General features: G+C 35.3%; 1 protein-coding gene across 1 annotated transcript; it reads left to right on the top strand.

Moving 5' to 3' along the window:
* The first annotated feature begins 6,268 nt into the window (after positions 1-6,268).
* Positions 6,269-8,646, top strand: LOC104884999 (probable leucine-rich repeat receptor-like protein kinase At1g35710). The gene has a single exon (XM_010669712.4). The coding sequence runs from the start codon at positions 6,345-6,347 to the stop codon at positions 8,289-8,291; it is 1,947 nt and encodes a 648-aa protein (XP_010668014.2). The 5' UTR covers positions 6,269-6,344; the 3' UTR covers positions 8,292-8,646.
* The last annotated feature ends 3,731 nt before the right edge of the window (positions 8,647-12,377 follow it).

Genomic DNA, 12,377 nt, shown 5'->3' with positions numbered 1-12,377 from the left:
CTCCTGAGCTTTCATGTGCTTCATATGATGAAACATCTCAAAGGCCACTAAGATATTATCTGTAATAAAGCGGCCAGGAGTAAAAGCACTCTGATTAACAAACACAATTTTATCTAAGAACACTTTCCGATGATTCGCCAATACCTTCGAAATAAGCTTACACATACACCCCGTTACATAACGAGATGGGGGAAAATCTTTCATACAATCAGGGTTACTCTTCATAGGAATGCGAGTAATAAAAGTACGATTAATGTGAGCAGGGATCAGATTACCTCGAAGGATACCCATAACCGTACTAGTAACCAAAGGCCCCACAATATGCCAATAAGATTGAAAGAACATCGGACACATCCCATCGGGATTAAGAGCTTTGATAGGGTGCATTTGACCCAGAGCAACTCGGATCTCATGTTCAGTATAGTTAGCTTCCAGACTTACATTCATATCACTCGTAACCCTAGCCTGAAAATCACGAAGCACCTGTTGTATAAGAGTAGGATTAGACAAAGTGAACATCTCTTTAAAGAAGTTGACTTCAACTCTTCCCACGCTCTCGTCCCCTCTATGCTCTCGGCCCCCTCATCCTTCAACAACCGGATCGTGTTTTTCCTCTTCGTCCCCGAAGCTCTTAAATGAAAGAATTTAGAATTACGATCCCCTTCTTCCAACCATAAGACCCTAGAACGTTGCCTCCATTAACTCTCCTCCAGTGGTAGTGGTCTTGAAATTTCCTGAAGAATGCCCCTCCTTTTCTGAACTTGTCGCGTTGTAAGGTTCCCCTTATTCAACTTATCGAGCGCCTTACGTTTTTGTTTTAGAGCTTGAAAGGCTGGCCCGAAGTTCTTATTCCCCCAATCCTTGCGATCACCCGCACAGGCTTCAATTTTCGCGGCTAAATTCGAGCATCCAAGCTATGCATTTGCCACGACTTCTTCACACGCATTCTCCGTTGCCCAATGTTGCTCAAATCGAAAAGGCTTTGGTCCAAGATTCACCTGCGTGTCTTGACTCCACAACACTAACTTAATAGGAGAGTGATCCGACCATTCTCGCTCCAAGTGACATAAAAGACCATCCGAGAAAAGGTAAAGCCATTCATTAGAAGCCAAGGCCCTATCAAGCCTACATTGAACATTTCCCCCCCACCTCCCTGCCATTATCGTAGGTAAACTCATAGCCCATAAAAGGAACATCTTGGAGCCCACAAGCATTCACCGCCCTTCTGAAATTAGACATATGCCACTCCGCTCTCTCGTTACCCTCTTTCTTTTCATGCGCAAAGAGGATTTCATTAAAATCACCCATACACAGCCACGGGAGCTCAGATTGTCCTACAAGGGACTACATCAATCTCCACAAGACTTCTGGTCAACCATAAAGCCCTGTGAATCTTCACTCTGCATCACCTAAGCCTGCTCTAACAATCACATCAATATGATGAACGGACATAGTTTGAAGCATAACATCCACATCCTTACGCCACAACAAAGATGAACCCCCGAACGACCCATAGAATCGACTGCAAGGCTGCTAAAGTCACCCAATCTGCTCTTAATTCGACCAATCTCTACACTACTAAGCTTTGTTTCCGACAAAAAACAATAGTTTGGGCCTCTCTCCTGATCAAGTCCCAAAGACTAGTAACTGCAGAGGGATTGCCCAACCCTCTACAGTTATAGCTTAATACATTCATTGGGCTTAGCGATGTTGTTCCATGGCAGCCCTTGCCTCATGCCATCCAGGAAAATCAATTTTGTCACATAATTTCTTCGAAGCACCGACCTCCCTCCTCTCCATTAAGCCATCCTCCCAAGCTCGTTTGCCCAAAACTTCCTCAACATCTCCATCCATCTCAACTCCCTCCATAGCACTGTCCTTCTCCCGAGCCAATTTGCACCAATTTCGACCCCCCTCCCTTGTAAGCAATCACCTCAGTGAGGCTTGGGAGACATAGAGCGTCACTCCCAGCCCTAGAACCTACCATCACCTCCAGCTTAGGTGAGCTACCTTCCAACCTCTCTTCAGCATCACCCTCGACATGACCTACCACATCCACCCCCTACTTAACTAAGGTACCTGCATATTTCACCAACACTCCTTCTGTTTTACCCACTCCCCCCTGTCCACTACCACCATTCATACTCTCACCCCCCCCCCCTTAATATCACTACTATCAACATGTTGTTCCCCTATCTTTTGCATCTCCCTTTCAACATTCACGTCACTGTCACTATTACTTCCAGTCCCCGATGGTTTCGAATCGATTTCCTCCATGAATTTTTGGAAACCCTTCTTGGGGGTTGCACGCAGATGTTTACTCCATCCTAGTGTTTTTTCTTAGTCATCATCATCGCCCGCACAATAGTCCTTTTCATTATGCCCTAGACATTGAAGGCGTTCGTAGGCAAATGAGACCTTGATGATATGCCCATCCTTACCCTTAATGTTTTGGAACCGGCAGAGGGGTTTTGTAATGTCCATCATGATTTGAATCCGACGATAATTGTCCAACCGTACTCCATCATCCTCTACATATATTACTGCACCAAGGTTCGAGGCAATAGCCTTGCACAATTGATTCGATCTATAATTAAAAGGCATGTCCTTTATTCAGATCCAAAACAGAGAGTGATTTAGGGTTACCTCCAATGGTTGTTCGTGTCCAGATATTTCACTAAGGACTACTAGGTGGTTGTCGAAAGACTATGGTCTGCCCTGCAAGACCTTTTCTTTGTGTTTCCAATGGAAGAATTGGAAGATCAATCGATTGGGGCCAATCATGCGAATCACAAGTTTCTTCGATATTACCCATGATTGTGTCATCGTTCTTTTAAACGCTTCGACGTTAAAATTGCGATCAGTCACTACGCTTCCAACTAACACCAAAGACAACTGCTTAGTATTTTCTTCGTTAGACAATTCATCGATGTTGACCACGCCAGATTCAACATCATTAATTTTCTTCTCTCTTTGTTTTAGTTTCGTTTGCTTGATGATGGGGTTTTCCAACATGTTTGATGGTTTTGGGAAACAAAAAAATAATAATTATAGCTATACTAATAGTGAGAGTAATAATAATTTTTAGCAAAAGGTAAAATTAACATATTTAAATGATTTTATAGATATAGAATAATAGTTGAATTTAAGTAAAAATAATAATCCAACGTCTTCCATCTATTTAAATAAGATGGTTGGAAAAATTGGATCAAATGACACAAATCTTATTTTGTCTGGTTCAACCAAATTCTAGTTGAATTTGGGTCAGTCATAAACAAATCGGGTTGAGCGAGGTTTTTACTCGGCCTAATCTGGTTTTAGATTAATATTTGGTTGGGTTACAGTCAGGTTCGGGTTTTAATGCAGGTCTGTCGGTAAGAATATGATCTTGTTGGGTGCCAGTCAGGTTTGGGTAATCCCAAGTCAGTATTCGGGCAAATTTGGAGACTGACCCTCATAGTGGAACCATGTTCAAATCAGGCCAGTATCGGATTGACCCATCGGTTAGATCTGTATCTGACACCACTAACTTTAAGGTAACATTTCTTTAAATGTTATTATAGGCTTTAAAAGGTGTTACCTATAACATAGCTAATCGGACAGATGTAACACTCAAAAAAGTTTTACCTAATCTAATGTAACACTTTAAACACTTAAGTAACACTTTTTGGGTGTTATCTAATGTCAATTATCTAGTAGTGATAAATTGATAATAATGATAATAATAATAATAATACTAACAATAATAATAATAATAATAATAATAATAATAATAATAATAATAATAATAATAATAATAATAATAATATAATAATAATAATAATAATAATAAAATAATAATAATAATAATAATAATAATAATAATAATAATAATAATAATAATAATAATAATAATAATAATAATAATAATAATAATAATATGTGGTATATGATCTCCAATAAATTGGTAATAAAACATGTGGTATAAACTGCGATGCATATAATATAATCTTTAATAACAAGATAATCATAACAACAATAATATGTGGTATATGATCTTCTATATATAAGAAGATAACGGAACATGTGGTATATACTAAGATGCAAACAATATCAAGAAGTAAATAAGATATGTACTGCTAGCAAGCAATTTTTTCTTGGTTCATGCAAATCAGAGTCAAGACATAATACAAGTAGTATGAAAAAATGATAGAAGTATAAAAATATATTACCAATGAGTATTAAATATAAATATATGGTATATTATTTAAAAATTGGTAAGAAGAAATTCTCTAAATTGTCCTAAATTCTAGACCTTTATAGGAAAGATGAGAAATTTCACCAATTGAATCAACCCCAATTCCAATAAATATATGGTATATGATCTTCTATAACATAATCACTTTTCAATTGGTGAGCTTTTCCATCTTAATTTCTTAATAAATACTAGAATTCAATTTCTATCCCAAACAATTGCTTGAAATTTAAGAGAGGAGGGAGTTGGGTCACTTGGGTGTGTATGTTCTTTAATGAATCTCTAAGAGCAGTTCATATGAATTTTTCTTACCTATATAAAAATATAAAAAAACAAGAAGAATTAAAGCAAGATCTGGCTGATATTATCAATACGATACCCAAAAATCTTTATCTACAAGGTATACCAACTTCCCAGCAATTCAGCAAAAGCTAGTTAATGATAATACGACTTTTGCGATTGACTAACAAACGTTATTATTTTCGAGTTTCGGAACGACTTATATATAATCTTTTATTAATGTAACACTCTCAGACACATGGTCTTGCATCTGGGATGGTTAAAAGTCATCGGTTTTGTATGAACAATATGGCCCCTTGTATAAGCACACTTGCTCACAAAATTGAATCATAAGCGTCCATAATTAGTTTATCCTAAAGTTTCAGAAGCTTGGTCTATTTCTATTGTACCCGTACCCATATGAATGAGTAGACTTTATGCTGTAAGGACTTAAGTATAAGAATAAAAATAATGAGTAGTGTTTGGTATTATTTTCAATTTCAAAAATACTTGTATTCAGTCTCATTGCTTGTAGTCTTGTAGAGAGGGATCCTCAATTCTCTTCTTCTTGCAAGGAACTTTATCTTACTTTAAAACAAAAATAGTATAAGAATAAAATTCATATCTATTAGTATCAGCTTTTCGAAAGACAGGTTTGTAAATTTGGTTGCGTAATCACCAATATATCCTAAAGTTGCTCAAATTGACTAACTTTTACTAAAAAAACTAAACCAATATATATTAATCTAATTAATAGCCTATTGGTCATTTCACCTAATAAACAACCAATTAGCTAACAATTATCTATCAAGCACTTACACACTAACGATAATGCAAACAACTAGTTAAACCAGATATAATACAATCAATTAACCGCTAACAGCTAACTTGTGATTGCCAAACATGGCCAAGGTATTAATTTGGGAATGCATATTGTTATTTAGATACGAACAATACAAGAGAAGGGTGAATTGTATAGGTATTATAGGGAACAATGAGAAAATTTCACGGAATTTAAAGATTAAAGAGAAAAACAAAGTAAAGACGTAAGAGATTTTACGAGGAATTTTTTTTAAAGATTTAGGGAAGTAAAAACCTCGATCTCAAAAGATTTTAAACTGAACTTATAAAGTAACAATAGGTCAACAACTCAGTACAACTTATTTCTCTAGAGTTCCTCCTCTCGTTCACTAGGAACACTAATCCCACAATAGTCCCTCGAATGTTGTTATTCTCTCTCTTGACTTCACTCAACTCAAAATCCCAACCGTAAACCCTATTACAATCTTTGGATAAACACTACCATAAACTTACAACAAAACTTAAAACATTATGGTGTTTGAAAATAATCAATGGCACTGATACAATGAATAAAACTTGCTATATTATATCCGTAGTTACTAGTTAGTGATACGTTCAATGAAGATATCAATGAGGTATTTATAGATAAGCATGCTTACAGGAGTAAGCCCTGCGTATCTTTAATTGAGCAAACAAAGAACAAAAAGAATAATAAACGTATAGATACATGTAAATATTAAGCGGTTCATAATTTTTTTACAAAATCTCACTATTATTTTACAGTAATCATGTAATAATCCTATTCAATAAAAAATAAACTTTTAATTTGACCCTACCCTTAAGCTTATTGGACAATCCTGTCCATTAACAAGTTACAATATCATCTCAGCAGACGAAATTCAATTAATATTGTTGATGATCATTTATAGATAAGGACTAACCAAGATCCCAGAGTACTATATAAGGAGATGCATGCTATTTTTTCTTCTGAACACATCCCTTCCTTAGTACTAGTCAGTTTTGTCCTATCATGGAAACCTTTAAGACTAATTATCTCCCACTCCTATTCCTCCCAATCTTGGCTTGTTGTAGTATTTTTTACCCTCTCCTGGTAGAATCCTGTAATCCCATAGATGAAGAGGCACTGCTCAAGTTCAAGGGCGGAATCGAGTATGGTGCACAATACCAACTAGCCACATGGATCCCAAAGACCAACTGTTGCGCAACCTGGTATGGCGTGGAATGTGATGCTGCCAACGGAAGGGTAGTTCGACTCACTCCATTCCGCCCTGCGAACCCCATGGATGTAGACATCTCTGTCTTTGTAAACGGTACACTCTCCCCTTTCTTAGGCAATCTTACCTATCTTCAAGTCCTTGACCTTTTCCATTTTCAAGAGAATTACCTTAGCAACCCAGATGGCCTTAGAGGTCCTATCCCACCACAACTAGGCATGTTGTCACATTTAACCAGCCTTCATCTAGGCGCTAACATTCTGAATGGTTCAATACCTACTTCATTTGCAAACCTCCATAAGCTACAATTCCTCTATCTTGGCTACAATAGGCTATCTGGCAGCATACCCAACATCATTTTTCGATCAATGAAGTCACTCTTGACATTGAGTTTAGCTGGAAACAATTTCACTTGCTCAATACCATCTTCCTTTATAAATCTGATCTCACTTCAGTATCTTTATCTTAACAGTAATTCACTTTCTGGTGAGATTCCAGCTAATTTAGGCAAACTTAAGCACCTCAAATATATTGATATGTCATACAATCATATTAGAGGCAGAATACCAGTTTCTCTAGGCCAATTATCTCAATTACAATTTTTAAACCTTGATCATAATAAACTTACTGGACCAATACCTAATAGTGTCGGTGAACTCTCCCAATTACAGTCTATAGAAATTCGTGATAATAAACTCACTGGACCATTACCAAATTCTATAGGCAAACTCTCCCAATTACAAGTCTTACACCTCAACAATAATAGAATCACTGGATCTATTCCTTCTTCCATTGGCGGCCTTGTTTCGCTTATGTTTGTGGATATGAGTAATAATAGATTGACAGGAGTTTTACCAGGTTCAATAGGCAATCTCACCCAGATTGTGAGTTTTATCTTAGAGAACAACATGATGACAGGAAAGCTACCTCCAACGTTAGGCGATCTTACAACATTATCCGCGATGCAATTCTCAAACAATCAATTTGTAGGCCAAATACCTTCAAGTTTTGGCAATTTCAAGGACCTCCGTATATTAAATTTGTCTAACAATCAGCTCGATGGCACATTCCCTCCTCAACTTGCCAAGTCGAACATATTCAATCTTGACTTATCGAGAAATCAACTTACGGGAAAGTTGCCTTCAACGATAGGGAACATGAAGAGTTTACAGTACCTAAACCTATCCAACAATAAATTTTACTCCTCCATATCAGTGGAGTTTAAGAATCTTTCTCAACTATACGACCTTGATCTTCACTCGAATCGTTTCTCTGGCAGCTTGGGAATAATCTTCGGTAAAAGTGGAACTTATAGCTCTTTGGACGTGTCTAACAATAAGTTCACAAGAGGTATTGATGAAAAAATTGGTCTCAAACCTGCAATGAGGTACATTTTTACCTTGATTTTGTCAAATAATCCAATAGGAGGATCCATACCAAAGTCGATAGGCCAATTGTTACAATTGCGAGTTTTGAAGATGATAGGTAACCGACTAACTGGAAACTTGCCTCAAGAACTTGGGTACTTGGAGCAAGTTACCACGATTTTGCTATCAAAGAATAGGTTGACGGGAAGTATCCCATCAAAGGTGTTGAATTTGGAAAGCTTGCAAGTGTTTGATGTCTCTAGGAATCAACTTACTGGAGTAATTCCACCACATAATCTAAATATTCCTGCTTCTTCATTTTCGCGAAATCTAGGCCTTTGTGGTGCTCCGCTACCTCCTTGTAAACGTTTGTGATGCTAGTCGAAAACTTCAAGTATATTAGCTTCTATTTACTTTCTATTTAATCAACAATTGTTATTTCTTCTGGACCTACTGAATTAATTTCATATGAATGTATGTAAAATGTCCTTTAGATTTTTATTAAAATAAAAAGGAATCCATCAATCATCATGTAAGCAATCTCTTAATCTCTTTTTAAAGTTATCAACCTATCACATTGAATCTTGAGAATGTGCATGGTTGTGCAATTGATTGTACAATACAAATGCAAGGTGGCCCGTGGCTCATGCTCATGTCAAGCTGTCAGCGAATAGTATACACTCGGCCACTTCAGTTGCCGCAATACTGGCACTGACACTATGTCCATGCAACTTCCTAGCAAAAGTTCTCAACTTGAACAATTCCTCATGATTTTGAAACTAACAACCTGTATATATAAATATATAACCTCAAAGACGAACAATTCTGCTAATCAATGGTTCCCTCTGCTTAAAAACAAAAAAAAAAAAAAAAATTCCAATATGATCTCGAATACTCCATATATGGACTCGAAGTCGCATGTTCGTCTTGTTTAATTATTCGAATAAATTATAAGTGTTTATAGTTTATCCAAAAAATACAGAAGCTACATCTGTTGTACTCGTAGCCCAATGAACCCAATAATTCAACTCACCTGCTAGTACTAATGAAGCACATTTTTTTTTTTTGGACCTTTTCTCGAGAACCCCATGATAAGATGAATTTCTTCAGAGCTGCCCTGCCACATACCACTTACCCAAAGGCCCAACAAGTCCACCCTCCAATAAAATTGTAGGTAAAAGCAACAAAGGTACCTGTCTGTATGCAAGTAATAAACTCACATAATTATACCCACCTATCCTGTGACTATCAATCCCATCTACCATATAACTATCCACCCCATATACCCATATGACTGATGTATCTCACTTTTTTTTTCATCTAATCCTCCATATTTTCGTCTTCCCACCTACAACGTTATATCTTCCCTCCCTCAAAGAAGTAGAACGACTCATCTCCTTACTCTCTCTATCTTTCATATCTCACTCAAAAAGATGAAAATTTCATATTTATATCCACATCAAACACCAAATTAATAAGCCAATTCTGGGGTCAAAATTAACCCAATCAACGCTCCATTAATTTTTAGGGTAATTTTGGTCTCTGTTTTTTTGGGTCTTTTAAGGTTTTTGTTGTATTCACTATTGTAATGATGACAAATAATGTATTATTGAGTCTAGAATTAATTGTTTTAATAGGATGTATTTATAGACTTAGATTATCTTTCTTTTTTAATCCTTGCATATAAATTAGTTTATTTTCTTTTGTTAATAATTAATTTAGGGTGCGTTCTGTTCAACTTAAAAAATTAAGTTTCAGGTCCAATAAGTTCAGATAAGTTCAGATAAGTTCAGATAAGTTGCAATAAGGTCTAATAAGGGCAATAAGTTCCAATAAGGTCTAATAAGGTCCAATAAGTTCCAATAAGGTGCAATAAGTACCAATCAGGTGCAATAAGTTCCAATCAGGTCTAATAAGGTCCAATAAGTTCCAATCAGGTCTAATAAGGTCCAATAAGGTCCGAATAGTCAATGTTTAATAAACATTTGTATTATTGTCCATTTTTTTGTTATTCATAATTTCATATCACTATTAGCTGATTATGTTATTATTAGAATTTTAATTAAAGTAGCACAATGATTATATAGTATTATATTTGTATTAGTGTCTATTATTTTATTATTTATTTGTATTATGTCTATTATTTTATTATTTATTTTTATTATGTCTATTATTTTATTATTCATATTACTATTAGCTGATTATGTTATTATTAGAATTTTTTTATTAAAGTACCACAATGTATAATATTATACTTGTATTATTGTCTATTATTTGATTATTCATATTGCTATTAAATAATATTATAATCATGGTGAAAGAATTAAGGTTAACAATAATAATAATAATTATAATTACAATATTTTGCAATTCGTCTTTAAATAACTAGAGATAACATGTTAAATATATAAATAGTAAATTTTTTTGTTAAAAATTAATTATCATAAGAGATAATTAATAATAATAATAATTTTTTTAAAGGATGAATTTTATTAATTATTACTTCATAATAAATTTTGAGGGGTAGTATTTACGTTAGGGGTAATATTTATATTACTAATAGTCAATTTTTTTGTCTAGTTAGGTCAAATACGTTTCAATCAGGTCCAATAAGGTCTAATAAGTTTCAATCGGGTCCAATAAGGTCTAATAAGTTTCAATCAGGGCCAATAAGGTCTAATAAGTTTCAATAAGGTCAATAAGTTCCAATAAGGTCCAATAAGTTTCAATCAGGTTCAATCAGGTCTAATAAGTTGAATCAGGTCCAATCAGGTTTAATAAGTTCCAATAGGTTCAGTTCAGGTTCAATAAGTTCAGTTCAAATAAGGTCCAATAAGTTCAGGACCAATAAGTTGAATAGAACGCACCCTTAATCATAACTTAACCTCATGCAATTTTAACCTTTTATGTACACTGTAACATTTTGATGCCCGCCTCCTTTCTCTCTCTTTTTCTCTCTTCTCTCTCTTCTCCCACAAAACCCTAATTTTTAACCTAGGGGCTACCACCACCCTTTAGGGTAGTGGTAAGCCCCTTTTCTCCTTTTATTACTAGTTTTTTATGTTTATGTTTTTAAAAAACTTCGGTCTCTCTCTATTGGAGAGTTTTTCTACCCATATATTGGGTTATATCTACCCATATATTGGATTTTTCCTAGTGAATTTTGAAAGAGAACCTTGTTAAAAGTATCTTCTTGTGTTCTCCTTACTATCTATTCTTTTTATTAGCTTTCAAGTTTTATTATTCGCAAAAAGTTCGTAAACCTCCACAACTACAATTCACCCCTCCCCCCCTCTTGTAGTTGATCTAGTGTTTATACTAGACTAGCAATTGGTATTAGAGGTCGGTTCCTTCAAAATCAGTTAACACTGAGGAGCTAGTACCTGGTAGATATGAACACTACGGGAGAAAAGGTGGACGAAGTTTACTCAACCCAACCTCCACCTATGCATGTTCAATGGAAGGCATTATCCATACTAGAAGAACCGTATAGAAATCTTCATTAAGGCAGAAAATTATCAAGAATGAAAAAGGGGAGCTGATCCCAAAATCCCTAGAAGAATTTGATAAAGAAGACTTCGACAAAATGAACAACTTGGCTAAAAAGCTATTCCACTGTGGGCTTGGTCCTCATGAACACAACAAAATCATGGGGTGCAAGACTACGAAGAAGATGTGAGAACTACTTCAAGTTACGCATGGAGAAACCAAAGAAGTGAAAAGATCAAATATCGATATGCTCATGCACAAATATGAATTGTTTCAAATGAAACAAAAGGAGCATGTTCAAGACATGTTAACTCGTTTCTCGAACATCATAAATGAACTTGAGTCTCATGGAAAAACATACTCCAGAGGAACAAGTTCAAAAGGTTGTAAGGAGTCTTCCCCAGGATAAGAATTGGATGGCTAAAGTAACAGCTTTGTTAGAAACCAAGGATTTTACTACATTCAATGTAGAGCAACTGGCAGGTTCCTTAAGACTCTGGCTATCATAATAGATGATCAAGAAGATTCAAAGACAGATGAAGAAGAAGTTGTCATGATAGTTCAAAAATTCAAGAAGTGCTCTAATAAGAACTATAAAAAAAAGTCACAAGGAAGCCTACCAAATTAAGATGTCACAAATGTAGAAGTCCAGATCACTTTATCAAAGAGTGTCCTCAATGGGATACTGAGAAGGAAAAAGGCAAATTCAAAGAAAAAAGCAAGAATCAGCCAAAACCTTTTTCAAAAACAGAAATGAAGAGAGTCATGGTTGTAGCATGGGGTGAATCTGACTCTGAGGAGGAACAGGAAAAAATTGAAGAAGATATTGCTCACTTTTGTCTTATGGCTAAGACTGATGATGAAGGAGAGTCATTTAACACTCAGGTATGTTCTAACAATATACAAGAAGAGCTAAATGAACTTAATAAAAGTTAACTTGTAAAATTAATGTTTGAAAGCTTAGATGATTTT

Source organism: Beta vulgaris, chromosome 9 (assembly GCF_026745355.1).
Source record: "Beta vulgaris subsp. vulgaris cultivar EL10 chromosome 9, EL10.2, whole genome shotgun sequence".
In the NCBI taxonomy this organism is placed as follows: domain Eukaryota; kingdom Viridiplantae; phylum Streptophyta; class Magnoliopsida; order Caryophyllales; family Amaranthaceae; genus Beta; species Beta vulgaris.
Note: the sequence above shows the minus strand (reverse complement) of the source record. Positions and strands in the feature narration are given on the sequence as shown.

Excerpts from the sequence above, each read along its gene's own strand:
- LOC104884999 (XM_010669712.4), top strand. The coding sequence starts at position 6,345 with ATGGAAACCTTTAAGACTAATTATCTCCCACTCCTATTCCTCCCAATC.